Raw genomic sequence first — 20,743 nt, forward strand, 5'->3', positions numbered from 1 at the left:
CAATGGGTGGGATGAAGGACAACTGTAAAAACCCTGCTCCCACCTGAGCTGGGGACATCTGAGATGTCATTTGCACTCTGGACTTCTCCTTAGGATCAGGCAGAAACCACACTCAAAGGCCTTTTGTCTGAGGCTCCTCCAGCTTGGTTTCCCCTTCTTCCCCTTTCTGCTGGGATTGCGAACAAACCATTTGCCCATACTGTGAAGAGAATACGAGAAAACAGAGTCTTTAAGTGGCACCCTACACCACACTCAGTCTACAGAGTATTACCCCTTCTTTAACAAACTTTCCTTTTGACTCTTAACTCTGGTGTGCACTTGAATTCTTTCCTGCTCTCAGTCAAGAACCTTCTTTTGGTACAGGGTTTTGAGCTACCCCCCACTTGGAGGAATTTGCTCTGTCCTGCACCATACTGACAGATGGAGAGGGGCGAACGTGGTTTCAAAATAGGTCACTGAACAGAGAGTACTAGGCAGCGGCTGCCCAAGGGCCCTTCAAATCCAACAAGACAGTCTGCTCCAGATGAGTGTCTCCCACCCCGGGGCCAGCTCAGCTCTCAACAATGTGGTTGCCAAACCAAGACCAGAGACATGGCTCAGCTCTCCCATCTGACCTCTGCCTTCACATGGGAGTATGAGGGAAGAAGAAACTTCTCTCTACCCTCAAGGGTTCTTTTGGCTGGTCTAATAATTAAATAGACACAAGCCAGATAAACAAGAAAAAATAAATTTAATACATATATATATACATGAGAGCCCCACATACATGAGATTCAAAGACCCAAAGGAAGCATGAGGTATATACATGACATTCTTGTAACAGTGAAATGCATGGTCTCTCTGACTTCATTCTAGCCTACATTTTTCCCATGGCCTTCAGGCAAATATCTCCTGCTATAGATATGCTAATTTTAGAGGAATTCTGCTTGAGTTTTTGCAGAAAGGTGCCTCTCCCAGGGAAGTGGGGAAATATGTACAAAATGATTGTTTATCAAAGATTTGCAGAAGCCTCAATTTCAGACCCGGATCAGCAGGGGTCAAAGAGATTTAGAGAATTCGAATTCTTCCTTGGATATCTGTTGGTGCCTAGATGTCTGTGACTGTCAATCACCTCTTGCCCCACCCATTCTCCCTTCCCTCCATGTAAAAGAAGCCTGAATTCTGGGCTCTCTTAAGATGGATTTGAGGAAACCCAAAGGTCCCTATCTTCTAGAGCTGGTACCTTCTTAATAAACCTTTCTTTACTTCAAATTCTGACATTTTGAATATCAGTCCTTTGAAGCATCGGGTACACAGACTTTGAACATGTAACATTCTGAGCTAAGGATCACCTTGGGGCTTCAAATGGGAAGAAAATCATTACAGGACGATAAGAAGAGTAGGTGCTCAGTAATTAGAAGTTTGCTCTGTCATATAGATAGGTCAAAATATTATCGCTGATAATTTCTTATTATGTGCAAGGCCCCTAATTCAAATTATTCAAGGTAGTTGGGGTAGGGGTGGGGCAGACATTCTTTTGAGCCCAAGGGTCTCGGTTGCCTTTAGCTCAAAACAATTGCATACCACAGAGGCACATTTGGGGTGACTTGTTCTGAACCCCTATGGGAGTTTATGGGAACCCCAAATTGCCCTACTCCTGCCTGCTAATGTAATAATAATAATGAGGTAACTACTCAATGGTAACAGCCAGATCAGAGTGGAGGTTGGGAGTGTGATCTTTCAGATTGGCATGCATAAATTCTGAATCCTGGCCCTGTCACTTTTAACTACATATACTCAGGCTTTAGTTTCCTTATCTGCAAAATATAAAAGCACCCACCTTGTTGCAGAATAATCAGACTGGCAAGATACCAAGCAGCATTTGGAGAGTTGGAGAACTCAGGTTTATTATGCCAGCAGTCTTAGAAGAGCTAACTCTCTGAAGATCTGGGCCCCAAGCTCAGATGCAACATTGCTTTTATAGGGCTTATCCAAGCAGTTACAGCTTTATAGTTGGCAAATTGGTTAATTTGTCCTCAGGCAGTTACAGACTGCGGGAGTTGCTATGGGTTACAGGCAGTCGCAGAGTGAGATTTTCAGACAGGAACTCAGACAATACATCTGTTATCTAGACAGAACAAGCAAAAGGGAGGATGAGTCTTTAGTTAATTTTGAGGTCACTCTGCCCTTCAGCCTATGCAGCAAGCATATCTACAGAAGCAGAACAAAGAGCTGATTATAAGGTTAGCCGTTTAAATGAAAAATTCCTCTTCAACCTCATATATTGTGCTGAGATTCAATGAGATGATCAATGGAGAATAAGTGCTTAGTTCTATGCCTGATTATTATAAAGGTACCCAGGATTATAGGATAAGACATGCAGACACAGAAATGACTCATGAAGGAAGAAGTTTGTTGTACTCACAGATCCTTCGATCAGGAGGCCCAGGCAACCATGCAGGGCCTGGAGGAAGCACCAGGGTCGGTCAGGAGGCAGAGGAGCAGGGAAAATCAAAGGTAAGATTCTTTATTTTCATTTCCATGGACAAGATGAGTGAGGCAGAGTAAGCAGATTTAGGATTGACTAGTTTGAATAATTTTGGCAGGTCCTGGAGCACAGTGGCTGTCCCTAGGTGTCTGGTACCCAGCCCTGGGGTAATTGGGGTTGGGGAATAGTATCCCACAGTGTAAGAGCAAAAAAAAAAAAAAAAAAGTTGGGGTGGGCCTATGGGTTCTGGATTAGTTGGTTTGCATATGAAAAGTGCACTCACAGTTATTTGCATTCTTTAAGAACTAGCTAATCCTGGGAGGGTCAGTAAGGCCTCAGAGGTTAAAGCATAAAATACAGAGAATAAAAAGACTTGATTAAGACATTGATACATGCTCAATACATTTTTATCACACTGGCCAGACCATGTACCATATGCCATAGACATTATCTTCTGCAAAGTTATTTTGATCATCCCCTTTTCATGAATGAAAAAACTGAGGTTCAGAGAGTTCAAGCAATGTACCCAGGGCCACAAATCAGTAAGGAGCAGAGCAGGATTGGACCAGGTCTGACCCCTGCACTCTGTACTCTGTTTTATATAGGTCTTTGTATGAGCCTTCTGGCCAGGGTGGGCACTCACGAGGTCTCGATTTGTCAATACAGAAGAGTGGCTTTGTCCTTGGAATTAGATAGTTGTGATGGTTGTAAAACTTTATAAATACTCTAAAACCATTGAATTGTACACTTTAAAATAAGTAAACATTGAATAATAGTGGTAGAACCAAATACTGGTGAGGTTTTGGAGAAACTCACGTATTGCTGGCAGTGAATATGAAAGGATCCAGCCACTAAAAAAAAAGTGGGCAGTTTCTTATAAAACTGAATGTGCAACTAATGTAGGAAGGAGGCAAGAAAACTAAAATGTCAAATCAAGCTATATTCAGAGACTGCAATATGATGATCGGCCCTGCAGAACCTGCAGAACAAAGGAAGAGTTCTGCTGGGATTGCTAACAACCCATTTCCCCACAAGGTGAAGAGAAAACAGGAAAACCGTCTTTAAGTGGCACCCTCCACAAAAATTGTTCATTCCCTATAGCTAAAACCATGGGGACCTATGGATTGAAGGCTGGGAATTGCCAGCAGGGCTTCCATGTTACATATTCTTACCTTTTCATGCTACATACTCTTATGCTTCCTCACTATATGCCTATATCAAAGGAAAATGGGCAAACAAAGTCTTTAAACTGTAACTCACAGGAACTAAAGAATGACATATAAACCGGATTCCCCTTTTTAGTCCTTGTCTTGGTTTTATGTCTTTGCTTTCTCTTGTCTTTGCTTTTTCTCCTCTCTAATAAACGTTTCTTTGGACTCTAACTTTGGCGTGTTTGAATTCTTTCTTACACTCCACCAAGAACCCTCTTCTCTCCCAGTGCAGAGTGTGAGCCTTCCACTCCACTACAACTTGAGAGAATTTTGCCTGTCCTGCATCCCAACTACCCTACAGTACAACAAAGCATTTTGACATCTGGGCATTTATTCCAGAGAAATAAAAACTCATGTTCACATAAAACCCTGTAAATGAATGTTTATAGAAGCTTTGTTTTTTAATAGCCCCAAACTGGAAACAGCCTAGAGGTTCTTAAACAGGTGAATGGTTAAACATACTACTCAGCAATAAAAATGAATGGATAGATGTAACAACCTTGATAAATCTTCAGAGAATTGGGCTGACTGAAAAAAGCCATTCCCAAAAGATTATGTACTGTATGATTCTATTTGTGTAACATTCTTGAAACGACAAAATTATGAAAATGTAGAACAGAATAGTGGTTACCAGTGATTAGGGAGAGGTGAAGGCAAGAAGGAAGAGGTCGTGGCTATAAAAGGGCAAGATGAGGCATCCTTGTGGTGATGGATATATTGTTTCTTGCATAAATATCTGTATCTTGGTCGTAATATTGTACTATAGTTTTAAAGGATTTACTGTTGGGAGAAATGGGTGAAGAGTAGATTTCTTTGTATTATTTCTTACGTTGCATGTGTATTTATAATTATCACAATATAAAAGTTTAATTAAAAACTAGTAGGTCACGGGGGTGGCTCCATAGTGTAGTGGTTAGCACATCTGCTTTACACGCAGAAGGTCCTGGGTTCGCACCCCAGGTGGAGCCACGGGCCAGGCCCCCAGGTACACGCCCCAAACACGTAGGAGGAGACACCCCACCTTCAGAGATCCAGTTCTTAAGGGGAAACTGCAACATCCATAGGTCAGGGGTGGAAGTGGCGGGGACGGGGGCAGGGGGGCGGGAATTAAAGAGGGGGGAAAACAAAAAACTAGTAGGTCACAATAATGAGACTACTTACCACTTAGAATACCTCTAAGAATGATAAAAATGCAGAATACTGACAATACCAAATGCTGATGAGGATATGGAAAGAGAAGAACTATCATCTGTTGCTTGTGGGAATGCAAAATGGTACAGCAACTTTGGAAGAGTTTGAATTTCTATAAAACTAAACATACTCTTACTGTATTGTGCTCCTTGGTATTTACCCCCCCCAAAATTGAAAACTTATGTCCACACAAACATCTACATATGGATGTTTATATAAGCTTTATTAAGAATTGCCCAAACTTAGAAGCAATCAAAATGTCCTTTAATAGGTAAATGGATAAATAAACTGTGGTACATTCAGGCAATGGCATATTATTCAGAGCTAAAACTAAATGAGCTATCAAGCCATGAAAAGACATGTAGGAAACATAATGCATATTACTAAGTGGCAGAAGCCAATGTGAAAAGGCTACATATTATATGATTTCAACTATATGACATTCTGAAAAAGGCAAAACTATGAAGACAGTGAAAAGATCAGTGGTTGTCAGGGATTGAGGGGGACAGAGGGTTAAATAGAACACAGAGAATTTTAGACCAGTGAAACTATTCTGTATGATACTATAATGGTGGATACATGTCATTATACACTTGTCCAAACCCACAGAATGTACACCAAGAGTGAACCTTAATGTAAACTATGGACTTCGGATTGTAATGTGTCAAAGTAGGTTCATTAATTGTAACAAATGTACCACTCTGGTGGGGATGTTGATAATGGGGGAGGCTATGCATGTGTGGAGATGGGGAGTATATGGGAAATCTCTGTACTTCTGCTTAATTTGCTCTACTCTAAAAAAAAAAGTTTATTTTTTAAAAAAAGGTAAAACCATTAAAACACTGGAATAAAACAGAAGAGTGCTGTAAAATCTCACAGTAGGAAAAGCAAGACGCAAGACATAAAGCTTCCCAAAGGCAAAAATGTATACATTTGATTTATAAATGTTTTAAATTTCTACATGCAAAAATCAAAAGATGAATGATAAGTTGAACCAAATATTTATAAAAAAAACAACACAAAATTCCTTGTTATATAAAAAGATTGTATGTATCACTAAGAAAAAGCAAACCGATAGAGAAATAAACACAAACAGATCATTTCCAGAAACAAATAAAAACATAAACTTGAAAGAAGTCCAATTTCACTCATAATTAAAGAAATATACATTAAAACTAGATAACATTTTCATCTATCAGATTAGCCGAAATGTAAAAGTTCGCTAAAATAGTGCATGTTCAAAGGTGTGAAAAAACTGTCAAAATTGAAACAAATCTACACAAAAACCTGCACACAGATGTTTATAGCAGATTTACTCATAATTACCAAATCTTGGAAGCAATTAAGATGTCTTTCAATGGGTGAATGGATAAACTGTAGTATATCCATACAATATAATACTATTTAGCACTCAAAAAATGTCAAGTCACAGAAAGACATGGAGGGATCTTAAATGTTTACTGCTAAGTGAAAGAAACCAATCTGAAAAGTCTATACTCTATGCTTCTAACTACACTGTATGACATTCTGGAAAAGGCAAAAGTATAGTGACAGTAAAAATATCAGTACTTCATTCAATTCTAAAAGGGGAGGGAAAAGAGGAGGAAGGGATGAATAGGTGAATCACAGAGGATTTTTAGGATAGTGAAACTATTGTGTATATTGCTGCAATGGTGGATACATGTCATTATACATTTGTCAAAACCCAAAGAATGTAAAACATTGTGAAACTTAATGTAGACAAGAGACTTCAGTTAATAATAATGTACCAACATTGGTTCATCAGTTGTAACAAATGTACCACACTAATATGTAAATGTAAATAATAGGGGAAACTATGGGGGAGAAGAGGGAAGTATGTTGGAGCTCTGTACTTTCTGATAAATTTTTCTGTATGCCTACGACTGCTCTAAAAGGGTAAAGATCAACTTAAAAAAGGTCACTATTGGAGGATTCTATAAACTAATTATTTTGAAATTATTATATTTATATTATATTTTAAATATATAAAATACATAATATATTAAATAAATAAAATATATTTTATGCTATATTATTATATAAACTAATTATTTCCAATACACACTGGACCACTGGGAAACCAAATAATAGTGAGATAGTTTCTCTTTATAGACATTCCAACTAATAAAAGAAGGAATGATATCTCCATTTTGCAATACCTGATGAATTAATCTATCTAGGTATTGATCATCAAAGCCTGCTAAAAGTACAAAAGGAGACACAACCAAATGGTAAAATAGGACATCATCTTAACAAAAAAGAAAAAGAAAAAGAAAGTAAGAGAGAAAAACTTGAGTCTGATAAAGATCCTAGATCCAACTATTGATTTACAGAAAATACAAAGGACAGTAAAACATGCTAAATGGCATTATGGGGATGCAATCAGCAAAATCTATGTTGTGTAAAACCATAGGTCAAATGACAAAATTCTCTGATAAATTTCAAGAGGTGGAAGAAAATCTTTATATTAAAAGAGACTTACAAGTCAAATCAACCAATCTCAATGTATGAACTTTATCTGGATCTTGATTCATACAAATTCTAAATTTAAAAAATTATTAGACAATTGGAAATTTGACTAGATATTTGATGATATTAAAGAATTAAGTGGTTACGTGTGATATTGTAATAGTCTCTTTTTTTAAGCTTATTGAGCTTCACACTGTTAAATTTACATATGAAATGAAAAAGTATCTAGGATTTATTTTAACATAAAGTAGGAAAAAAGGAAAGGGGTAGGAGTTTAGGTGAAGTAAGGCTGGTTATTAGTAGATAATTAGTGGATGATGGGTATCTGGGTTTATTATATTAGTCTGTTTATTTTTGCAAGTTTGAAATTTTCTATAGTAAAATTATTTTTAAAAAATAAGCAACAACAGTAAACAGTAGAGTGTTATAAAATCTATGTAGTCCTTTTTATAATATAGCTAATTGTGTGGGAATTACTTTTAATCCCTGCGATTCTCAGTCCCTATATTCATTCAGTGACCAAATCCTGCCAATTTTACCTCTTAACTGCCACTTCTTTTTATCTAGTCCAAGCTGACTTTGGCCTATGTATAGTGCACGTCTACTTTTACCTATCTCTCAAAGTGTAGCCAGGGTGCTATTTTTTAAAAAATAAATTTGATCATACCCATCCTTGGTTTAAAATCCACTGTCTTCTCATAGATTATAGGATAAAGGCTAAACTCTTCAATATGCAATTTAAGGCCTTGCAGACTCTATTCCAACTGACCCTGCGTACCTCACCAACTCGATCTTGAGATGCACTCCCTTGACTGTCTACACTCCAGTTACTTCTTGAACTTGCCATACTCAGTGCATTTACACATGCTGTTCCCTCTGCATAGAATCCCTCCCTCCCCCTTATACACACCCTCATCTCTTAGGTCTCACCTAAATGCTGCTTTCTCAGGGTAGCTTTCCCACTGTTTTGGTCTAAGTGAGGTCAAATTTCTCATACCCTCATAACAACTTGTCACAACTGAAATTTAAAATTTGTTGAAATTATTTGTTTAGTGTCTGTCTTTCCTGCCGTAATATAATCTCAAAGAAAGAAGGAACTAGGTCTTATTATTGTATCCCCAAAGCCTAGCATTTTGTCCTGCACATAGTAAAAGGTCAATAAATCTTTATTGTACTATAAATGACTGGCTTGGTGAATAAACAAACAAATAAATAAATTTAAATGTAATACTGTTAAAATAATGAAACAGAATTACCTGCACCATAATTACAATATTACACAGTTAACCTTAATGTTAGTCATACTCCCAAATAAAATATTTGCAAAACTTCAATGCATATGTATATAAGCAAACAAAAAGAGGAAATAAATGAGAATGACTTCACTACAAATCCAGGTTACAGTCCCTCACTGATATTTCAAAAGTACTTAACAACAAAGGAAAAGAGATGTATCTTAATACATTATCCACCTTTCAAAGGAGACACACACATAGCCAAATAAAAGTAGTTCTGATACAAGCTCCACCTATGCTATTCAGATGGAAAACTTGGCTTCTCTGAAAGGGTAATAAAAACCATATACAGTATAATTTTACATTTATATGCAATTATTTAAAACAAGCTACATATATAGGATGCACACTGTCTCTTAACTTATAAAACGGGTGAATTTAACTAATCTATTCAAGTAAAACCAAAGCTTAAACATTTTCAAGATTAGATCTTTATAACTTTTTAAATTAATGAGAAAAAACTACAAACTCCTGAACCAAAATTTTATTTTAAATTATTAGGCTTTTTAGGGCATATGAAAAATTTTCATAACACTACATGTAAAGATGTTAGCACATTAAACTACAATAGAACATATTTTTATACAACTTTTGAATCATTAATATGCTCATTTCTCCTGTGAATGAATGCCCAGTTTGCTTAAATCACCTTTGTCAAGGAACATCAAGTAGGTTTAAAATTTTCATATTGTTGTTTAGTAACTTCCTAATAAGGTTCTGAGTTTCTATTTGACTTATACATATATTTTTTTTCAATGTATTTAAGACTGTAGTAGCTTTTTCTCTCATCTCTGGTGGGACATATTTAATATCTAAATATTCAGATAACTTAGATCTAGAATTGTACAGCATGGTAATAACAGTGTCAATGTCATCAATTTTACCATTTCGTTCTGATGGTAAAAACTGGGATTCATACATTTTTTCTAACTTATGTTCTGCCGCTGCCGCGAGAGCAAGGCTTCGTTTCAGGTGCTCTCTAGAGGCGAGAATGTCCTCTCTATACTCTGGCTTGAGACTCTCTGCATGAGGTACCTGCTGTACCTCTGAACTAATATCTGAAATTTTTTTCAAAATGTCTTCATTACTCAAAATCATTGTGTATTTTTCAAATGGTAGTGTTTGATATTCTCCTGAGAGCTGAGGAACATCTTCTCCTTCTGTGGAGGTATCGAAGTCAGTCTTCAAGGTACCTGGGGATAATTCAGTGACATTTGACCGTGGCTTTGGCGCCCCAGTTGGTTTTACGTCTGGCTCTGGCTCTGGCTCTGGCTCTTCTTTTTCAATATAAGGTTCTTTTGAATGTAAAACAATAGAAATATTGTTTGGTTTAATCGACCAGAATGCTGTACTTTTAGTCCGTTTTTTCCTCCCTGTTTCCAGTGTGAAGTCTCTAGTTGGGAAAGTTGTAGTTCCATCAGTGACGGGGTTGATTAAAACATCATTCGCAGTTGAAGTGTCATCATGTGTAATTATCTCCTTAAATTTTGATACCTTCGATCTCATAGAATAAACATTATTTGAAGACTCTGATTTTTTCTCATGGCCTGGCTCCCTAGTGGGAACACTTAGTAGTACGTTTTGTAAAACTTGTACATAATGATTCAAGTTTTGTTCTTCGTCAGGTGTCACAGTTATGCCTTAAGGGAAAAAAATCAAACAGTAAGTAACATCTATTATTATATATGACATACTGACAAAATCTACTGACCCAAATTTACTTCACATGCCATCACTTAAAAGTTGAGACAAAGAACCAAGAAATAAAGCACCTCTGACACAGTCAATTCTCAAAAAGAGCAAAATTATCTTTTCAGATTCTTATTGAAACAGATGAGCAAAATTGTGTTAAAAGGTGCATATTCTCTGTAGCTTTTTGTTTTTACTCTCCCATACAACTTACCATTCAGTACAACTTATTAAAACAAAATTCTTGATTATGTCTTCCAACACAGTAGTGTGCTGGAGTAGGTTCATACTGGCTCACCAGAGCCATTTATTAAAGTTTTAGGGATCCTATGGGACAGATCTTAAACATAAACATCATTTAAAAATTAAATTATCTAAATTTGCAATTAAATAAATTATATTAAAAACAAAGGTAATAAATATTCAAAACTCATCACTTTCTTATTATTTCATATTACTATTTTCTATGCTCTTAAGGTTACTTACATCTAGGATATCTGTATGATAGAAATACTATACTATATATACTACTGTATATCTTTTTCTACCTCCCTGTTCAGTGATGTCAAGTAGGTAGCTTGAAATCAACCATGATGGGGCAAATACTATAAATCAGGGCTTACCTATCTCTCCATAAAGTCAGTTGTTAAACATTTACCAGTATACCACTGCCTTCAACCCAGCAAATATCTAACTACAACCTGTGGGTCATATCTACCCTCAGTTTTTGTAAATAAAGTTTTATTAGAACCCAGCCAGTCTTGCCCATTCATTCTGTATTGCTCATCACTGCTTTTGGCTGCAACAGTAGAGTTGAGTAGTTCAACGGAGACCACATGACCTACAGAGCTGAAAATGGTGTCTGGCCCTTTCCAGAAAAAGTTTGCAGATTCCAGTCTAAACCATCAACTTTTCAGTCTTACAACAAAAATGACCGTTATATTTATGCTAGTATTTTGCAGCATCTGAGTGGTGAAGCCTCTCATTTCCAATGTGGAAAACAGAAAAGATTATTGAATAAGATATTCCTAAATTCTGCTCAACTCCCCTACTCCTGAGTCAGTAGTTTTTAATGTTAAGAGCTGAAATTTTGTATTGCATGTAATTTTGAATTGATTTTGCCACTATTGTGGATAAAAATTGATTTAATTCAAGGAAGTAAATCACTTTTTACCAAACTCTAATGTATAACTCCTACCTGAACCCTCCCTCTGCAGGCGAAATGAAATATAGTAACAAACTTTCTGTTCAGGAGGCACTTTTATTCAGCTGTTTGACAAGCGTGAAATAGTCTAAAAATGTTTTATATTTACATTCCTCTTTCTTCCTTACCTCTTCTGTTACAACTTAGACCAGATGAAGTTTAATCAATATGGAAAGCATATTTCTAAATTTAAAAAATTTTTAATGCGAACAGTTTACACTTTGATTTTGGCTCAGTGAAACTGATTTTAGACTCTGGCCTCTAGGGAGAAAATAAATTTCTGGTATGTTGAGACACCATAAATTTATGGTAATTTGTTATAGCAGCCACAGAAAACTGACACAGGAATATAATAAAATCTTCTGAAAAACATAATGCGAACTTCTACAAATGGAAAGAAACACCATGTTCTCAGACAAAATTCAACATCAATGTGATAGTGGAAAGACACTGCACTTGTCTAGAGATCTAGATTTTAAAAGTAGATTCTGAATTTTATGTCATGCTTAGCAACACCTTGCATACTTCAAAATCCATATGATAATGACCGGTCAAAAAAGGAAGCTATGTAACATAAGTTAGATTTTGATATTAACCTTATAGTAATATTTTTAAATCATGGACATAGTACCATACTTGGTGGATTAAAAAAAAAAAAGACAAGCAAACAACAAATTCATGGGTAGTTACCTCTAAGGAGAGGAAATGGGACTGAAGTTGGTCATTAAAGGGGACTTTAGACTTATCTATAAAAAACACACAAGCACACATACCTGATTACTTAATATAGTAAACCATTAAAAGTTACATTTTAAAAAGAAAAATAACTTATGTATTCTCATATGTATAAATTGCATTGTCCTGAAGGAAAATATTAAGTAAAATGAATATGAAGCCTAATGCAGTGAGAAAAAAAAAATCTTTGATTCTGGTCCTGGCTCTACCACCTTCTATTGTCATGATCTTAAGTAATTACTTAATTTCTCCGAACATTTACTTAACCATAAAATTAAGATACTATATCTGCCCTTTTATCTCATAAAACCAAATAAATTAGACATTTGAAAACACTTTAAAAGCTACAGAGCACTATATAAGATAATAATATTCTCTATAAAGGTAATTGCTTAGATTTCTTACTTTAAAATATAAACTTAAGTCCCTAAAAAGAACATTAAAAATGTGATTTGGGTCCAAATAGTAAAAACTCTAGAAGCTTTCCCGCTAAAGACAGAAACAAGGTCAGGATGCTAATATCGCCATTACCGTTTGGCATGGTATTGGAGATATTAGTCAAAATAATTAGACAAGAGGACATACTTGGAAGCACGAGAATCCAGAAGAAAAAGGTAAAATTATCTTTATATGCAGATGATTTAATTCTATATCTAGACAACACAAAGGAATCCATTGAAAAGCTACCACAAAAGTAAAAGAATTCAGTAGAGTAGCAAGTTAGAAAATCAACATACAAAAATCAATATATAAATATAAACCAATTATGAGATAAAATGAGAAAGAAGATGCTATTTTGATAATAAAAAAATAAAATATTTATTATTAGATAATAAATTTTAAAAGACATGCCCCAAATCTATATGAGGAACTATGCTGAATATAGATGTTCAGAGATCAGGTCCTAATCCATGGACCTGTAAATATTACTTTACATGAAATCAAGTCCTTGCAAATGTAATTAAGTTAAGGATCTTGACAAAAGAGATTATCCTAGGTTATCTGGGTGAGCTCTAAATCCAATTACAAATGTTTTTATAAGAGAGAGACAGAGATTTGATACAAACATAGACAAGGAGGTGGTAACATGGAGGAGGTGGCAGAGAATAGAGTGAAGTAGCCACAAGACAAGGAATGCCAACGGTCACCAGAAAAGCGGAAGAGGCAATGAAAATATTGTCTCCTAGAGCTTCCAATGGGAGCACAGCACTGCCTTACACCTTGATTTTGCTTCAGTGAAAAAGATTTTAGACTCTGGTGTCTAGGGAGAGAATAAATTTCTGGTAGGTTGAGACACCATAAATTTATGGTAATTTGTTATAATAGCAGCCACAGAAAACTGACACAGGAATATGATAAAACCTTCTGAAAGAAATAATGCAAACCCTACAAATAGAAAGATACATCACATTCTCAGACAAGAAGATTCAACATCATAAAGATGGTAAGATGTCATATTCTTTCTGTTAATGTATACGTTTAAAATGCTCTTAATAAAATATCATTAATTGTTCTCTGGAGATAGGAAAATGGATTATGAAGTTCATTTTAAGAACAAATGAGTAAGAATAGCCAGAAAAACAGGAGTTAGCCCTACTAGATATTAAAATATATTATAAAGTCTCTATTATAAAACAGTATAGCACTGTCTATGAATAGATAGCAAATGGAAAGAACAGAAAATACAGAAATAGACCCAACTGCATATTGAAATATAGCTCAAGATGAGGAAAAGTTTCAATTTATAAAGTATTCCAGCTAATAAATGAAGAAGCCATTTGTAATTAGAATATGATCATTTTGCAATGATTATCAATACCAATGATCATTTATATCACAAAAAAAAACAAAATCAGACATTATATGCTTCCTGATGAAAGAACACAATACCATCTATAAAGTAGTATTGCAAAAAAGGTCAAACTTGAATCTAACAAGGTCTCTCTAGGTCTAACTAATAATATACATGGAACAACAAAAAATGTATATAAACTACACCATGGGGATGCAACCAGCAAAATCTAGACTGCGGGAAACTACAGAACATTTAGATCCAATTTCTTCAACATTTACATTGCAAGGGGGAAAATGGAGATGAAGGAAGAAATATAGATTAAAAGAGAATTAACAGATGTATCAACAAATTACATGTACAAATCTTATTTGCATTTCAATTCAATCAAATGAATTAGAAGAGAAAAATCAGGAAAGTTTGAATACTGACCAGATTTTTGTTTTTAACGTTAAGGAATGATTATCTTTTTAGGTATGAAATTCACACTGGTGTGTTTTTTTAAGTACTTATATTTTAGTGCTACATGTTGAACTATTTACTAAAAAAATCATATGATGTCTGGAATTTACTTCTAAATAATCCAAGTCTGAGAAGTTGGGGAGAGGGACCAAGGAGGTTAAAGGGAAAGGAATGTGAGTAGAGATAGCAATGAAACAAGATTAATTTGAGTTAATAATAGTTGAAGTTGATTATAGATATAGGAAGATTTATTATTCCATTCTTTCTACTTGTATATATATTGAAATTTTTCCATAATAAAATGGTTTTTAAAAGCTGTTCTGAAAGAATTTTGATTCGGGGCAACTATTCATAAGCAAATCTAAAATCTGCTACCAACAAAGGCTTAAATGCTTTTAAGAAGACATTTCCATTAGATTATAGTTTGGCAATCATTCAATTTTTAATCATTTAACTTGTCTCTTATCCTATTTAACCTAAATAGGATACCAGGTTACTAAGAGATGAATTAGATTATCAAAGGACAAGAAAAGGAGATGCTTACTGCTAGTTGATTCCTAAAAAAACCTGAACTACTCGTTATCCCTTTATACTGTTACTCAGGTAACACTTTAAAAAGCCTGTTCATGGCTGCCTAACAGAGTGCTCTACCTTCAACTTTGCTTTTCCTCCCTTCTTCATGTACCCTTTGTCTCCACATATTTCTGTTATTAAATCCATCATTCTCTCCTCGACACATTTCTCACCTCTTGCTTTTGTCCCTCTAAAACATCTACATATTTCATATTGACTTTCTCAGTTCTACTAATCAAAACTGCTCTTGAAAATCAACTTGACCTTTATAAAAATGTTTGGAGCCAACATAGTAAAAGATAGTCAAGATTCAAATATCCCTACAATTGGCTCTGGCCACTGTGAAAACCTGCTTTTCCCCATTTTTCAGGAGGTACTAGAAGGATGAACAAATTTAAATTCTTATGAAGACCAGACTACTCAGCTAGAAGCTATATTATTATACTTTGAATATTGGTAGTCCACACTGGTATACTTTATAATATACCCTCTATTTTTACCAGGTAGTGATCCAGCCAAGCATAGTAAAGTCTCAGAATGTAGCTAACCAAGCTCTTCCACCTTGAGAAACCACAGTGCTGCTTTCTAGGCCTCTAGCAGAATGGCTACCTGCTAAGCAGGCTTGAGATTAGCAGAAATCACAGATATGAAAGTTAAAGTTGAGTGTGAGGCTGTCTGCACTTCTCTTCTTGAAATAGAACAACAGAAAGAAGTAATACAAAGAAATAACACATGACAGAAATAACAGGAAAGTAAACAAAATGGTAAAACAACTGTAGGAACAAATGTAGGAACAAAAGTGGTATGAAATCTGAAGGGAAAATTGGAAAATAGTGATCGAAAGGACCATAATAGCTCTGACTGACTGAGCAATTACTATGTGTTAGGCACGATATTAAGGGCTTTGAATGTGAGGAGTGCTTTTATAAAGAGGAAAAGGAGGACACTTAGAAAGGATAAGTAATCTGCCTAAGATTATATTCGACTTTAAGTGGTAAGAATGGAATTCGAACACATGCTGCCTTATTTCAAAGCAGGTACACATAACAACTACACAATGCTGTCATAAAAAGATAATACAAGGATGCTGGCAAAACAGCAGGAACATGGTGATATAATTATCTGGAAATAATCAACTCTCTTCAAATACATGTGAATATTAACATATAATCAATAAATGAAGTAAGCGAATAAAATGCACAAAATTTTACTCTGCTGACAACTGGACCGAAATACACCCTTTTCATATATTAAGATGTATTTGGAAGTATTAAAAACAACTAATCCAGATTTACTATGCTTTCCTACTATAAAGTATGGGTAGAAACTGACAGTCAATGACTTACAAAAGAATAAATTCACTCACACGAGGTAAAAGACAAATTAATTAGTTTTGAGTTTATCCTAAGGAAAATAATAAAATCATGATTTAAAATGAGCAGTGAAATATAAAATTTCAATTAACAATCAATATATTCAAAATATGTATTTCTTTCTCATAGAATGGCCCATTAAAGGAGGAAGAAGAGGGGATAAGGAATAACATAAAAGCCAACTGGCATGAAAACTTGCTAAAATTCACTGTTCATAAAAGAAATGCAAGTTAAAAACAATTTTTATTCTGCCAGTCATGGAGCAAAATTTTTTTTAAACAATAAAACCTAGGATTGTCATGTGTATGTTACTTTCTTAGTAACAGAACTTTCTCACTTCCTTACTTCCAGATCTTTCATTAGTCTCTCTCTAGCACACTGATTTTTTATTTATAGAACTTAGGGTAATTTTAACTATATATTTGTTTAATATTTGTTAACTGCTACATAGTGTAAGCTCTTTGAGAGCTGTGACAACATCTGCTTTGTTCTCTATATCCCCAATCTAACCAATGCCTAGAACTAAAGCAGACAGTCAAAAAGCACTTGTTAAATGATTGATTGAATGAATGAACCAAATGCTGGCAAATATAAAATTAAACGTACCTCCAGTAATTATCTTAAGGAAATAATCACAGGTAAAAATTTGTATAGAAGAATGCTGTAGAGGAAAGACTGATTTGGGTTTTTGTTTTGCTAACTGTCCAATAATTATTAGGGAGAAAATTCGGGCAATAAAAAAAAGGTTCTCTTATTTTAGGCAAAGTAGGCAGGTTTTTTTTAAATAATAATAAAAGATACAGCTTTAACCATATTTTTCTAAATTTCTAAGTCTGAAGTTTATCTAAAACAACATAAACATTGTAGTTAAACAGCTCAAATTTACAGAAAACCCCTGCACTTCTTCCAACTGGCCCTTACTAAATGGCATAGTATAAATTTAGATCACATTAACTAAATTTGTTTAAGTTCTATTCATTTTATTTTATTGGATTTTATCAACATCTAAAGTAACAAAGCATTAACATAATTTTAACTAAATTACAATCTTAAGCAATGTGATAATACTTCCATAGTTTTAATACATATTTTTAAGTATACAATTTTATTCTTTTTAGTATATTCACAGTTGTGCAACTATTATCACAATCTAAGTTTAAAACAGTTTCATTACCCCTAAAATAAATCCATTCCCAATTTCCCTATCTCTCTTATTCCTAGGCAAACACTAACCTACTTTCTGTCTCTGTAGGTTTGCCTATTATAGACATTTCATATAAATGACATCAGGCCATACATGTTCTTTTGTGACTGGCTTCTTTCTCTTAGCATAATGTTTTTAAGGCTGTCTATATTATGGCATGTATCAGTATTTCATTCCCTTTTATGGCCAAATAATATTCCATTATATGAATATTCCACATTTTGTTTATGCTCTCATCAGTTGATGGGTTGTTTCCACTTTTTAGTGATTATGAGTAATGTTGCTATGAGCACATTTGTGTACAAATGTTTGTGTGGAAGTATGTTTTCATTTCTCTTGAGCATATGCTGAGGAGTAGAATTGCTTGGTCATATGACAATACTGTGTTTAATGCTTTGAGGAACTGCCAAAGCAGCTGCATTCCCACCAGCAGTAGATGAGGGTTCCAATTTCTCCGTATCACTCCAATACTTGTTATTCTCAGTCCTTTAGATTACAGCCATCTTCGTGGGCACGAAGTCATATCTCATTGTGATTTTGATTTGTATCTCTTTAATGGCTGTTGATATTGAACATCTTCTCTTATATTTGTTGGCTATTTGTACATCTTTGGAGAAATATCTATTCTGGTATTTTCCCCATGTTTTAATTTTTTTTTTTTAATTGTTGATTTGTAAGAATTCTTTATATATTCTGGAGACCAGTCCCTTATTAATATATATGATTTGAAAATATTTTCTCCTACTCCATGAGTTGTCTTTTCACTTTCTTAAGGTTATTATTTGCAGCATGAAATTTTAAAATTTTGATGTAGTTCAATTTATCTATTTCTTTCCTTTGTTGCTTGTGCTTTCGGAGTCATATCTAAGAAATTGCTACCAGATCCAAGGACACAAAGATTTAGTCCTATATTTTCAACTAAAAGCTTTATGGTTTTAGCTCTTACATTTAGATATATAATCCAGTTTGAGTTAATTTTTATATATGGTTTGAGGTAAGGGTCCAACTTCATTCCTTTGTCTGATGTCCGTATGCTGCAAAGACTATTTTTTCCCCCACTGAACTCTCAGTATCCTCATTGAAAAATAATTGATCATAAATGTAAGAGTTTCTTTCGGGACTCTCAATTCAATTGCATTAATCTATATATCAATTATTATGCCATTACTGCATTTGTACTGCAATTTTAATTTCGAAATCAGAAAGTATGAATCCTTGACTTTTCTTCTTTATTTTCAGGATTAAGGGCTGTTCTGAATTCCTTGCAATTCCATATAAATTTTAGTATCATCTTGTTAATTTCAGCAAAAAAAGCAAGCTGGGATTTTTTTTTCTAACAAAGATCAGATCAATTTTTTCCCGCCAAAGCATAGTCCAGCACCTAGTTCAGCGGGTGCCTAGAATGTTGTAAGTGTGCGAAACATTTTTATAGGGGAAAATGAATAAAAAATAATTGAGTTAATATTATTTTCAAGGACTACTTAAGAATGGATCAGTACCAGTTACTTGGTATGTCCCATGTGATGAAATTTATAAAGGTACTTTTGGACAATTAACTGATAATACCACATTTCAAGCACACCTTACTTTCCCTGTTATCTTTTATATAGAGGATGACTACAACTTTCTCTGATGACCGCAGGGTGACAGCACTTTTGCAAACTATATTAAGAGCATTCTATTATGCGTTTTGTGTTTTATAGTTTGTCTTTAGAGTCAAACTGAAAAATTTACACACACACACAAAAAGCTGTAACATGCTGAGCTTTTGCTAGGGATCGTATTGAATCCATAGATCAATGTGGGTTGTATTGCCTTCTTATATACTTATTAACAGTCTTCAAGATTATAAATAATATATTTGTACCACTAGAATCATATTATATGTACTATTTTATTTAATCAGCTTTTATCAGTGTTTAAACTTTTTTTGAGATAGGCCTCTTATACATTTTTAAGTCATTAAATTTTCTTGGCCTTGAAGCCACAAATCCAAGAATCTGGAATATTAGATATCTTTTACCTGAAGAGTAAGCAACACAAATACATTATTTCTCATTTCATCTTCTAGGACTAAATGGTACAAATTTGATTTACAGAGCAAGATTATTTTGGACCAGGAAAGCAGAAGACCTGATGTGTAAGTCTTTGGCTTCTAACGTCTTTGGGATGTTTTATCCACTCTATTCCTTTAAAGAACCATATAGGGAAGGAGAGAAGGTAAGGTAGCAACCAGCAACAACTGGTGAACCCATTATCAAATTCACTTGGCTTTGGAGCACCAAGTTCTCTTTATCTCATTGTGGTAGAGCCATCAGGATCAGTTGGAAGAGCTCCCTAGTATGAATGGACCATCCTGACACATTTCATTAACTTCTGAAACAATAAGATAGTTTATCTTCTAATACGTGAATCTTGTTTGTGAGTAGCCTCTGGGGGGAATAGCATATAAATCATGAGCCTGTCTACAAATATTTTATAGGAAGAAAGTACAGTATTTTTGGAAGCAATGATTTGTATTAGTTTTTGTGTTTTGAAATACTTTTGCTATCTTGGGAACACAAATTAAATTAAATGTAAACGATATTTTTAAATACTTGAATAAAATTCACCTGAGTAAAGTTTTAATTCTTTGCAAAGTAGTTCTTAAACTTTTGAGTTTCATTATGACTCTGGGCTTTTTATAGTCCTAACTTATATTATCATTTTCTTTTTTATACTCAAATGGTCATAACTTAGCCAGTTGGAGCCACTGTAAGCTGTCCCTTTTTGAAGTAACCTCTGATTTTTTAAAGCATCCTTGCTTGCTCTCTGGCAGTTACTACTGTCTGCCTCCCTCTCATCTCCTAAACCACTTCCACCCTTACCCCTCCAGTCCATATTGTATCTCCCCTAAACATTAAAATCAGCTCTTTTCAAAGAGTCTGGTTTCTTCTAATGGAAAACAATATTAGAAACAAAAAATCTGAGGGCTAAATGTTCATATCAAGACTGGTGTTATGGAGTGACATTGTTCTTAGGCCATTTTAGTCAACAAAATTAGAAAAAATATATATT

The 20,743-nt window shown here is 34.5% G+C and overlaps 2 protein-coding genes across 2 annotated transcripts in view; both read right to left on the reverse strand.

The window, feature by feature from the left end:
• Window positions 1-20,743, reverse strand: part of NOX5 (NADPH oxidase 5) — a 91,535-nt gene that overhangs the window by 54,248 nt on the left and 16,544 nt on the right. The gene's annotated exons all lie outside the window — the stretch shown is intronic.
• Window positions 9,309-12,823, reverse strand: SPESP1 (sperm equatorial segment protein 1). The gene is made up of 2 exons (XM_015595819.1): window positions 12,814-12,823; window positions 9,309-10,294 (listed from the first exon to the last, which is right to left on the reverse strand). The coding sequence occupies exons 1-2, from the start codon at window positions 12,821-12,823 to the stop codon at window positions 9,309-9,311; spliced, it is 996 nt and encodes a 331-aa protein (XP_015451305.1).

This window comes from Pteropus alecto, unplaced genomic scaffold, assembly GCF_000325575.1.
Source record: "Pteropus alecto unplaced genomic scaffold, ASM32557v1 scaffold86, whole genome shotgun sequence".
NCBI classification, from domain to species: domain Eukaryota; kingdom Metazoa; phylum Chordata; class Mammalia; order Chiroptera; family Pteropodidae; genus Pteropus; species Pteropus alecto.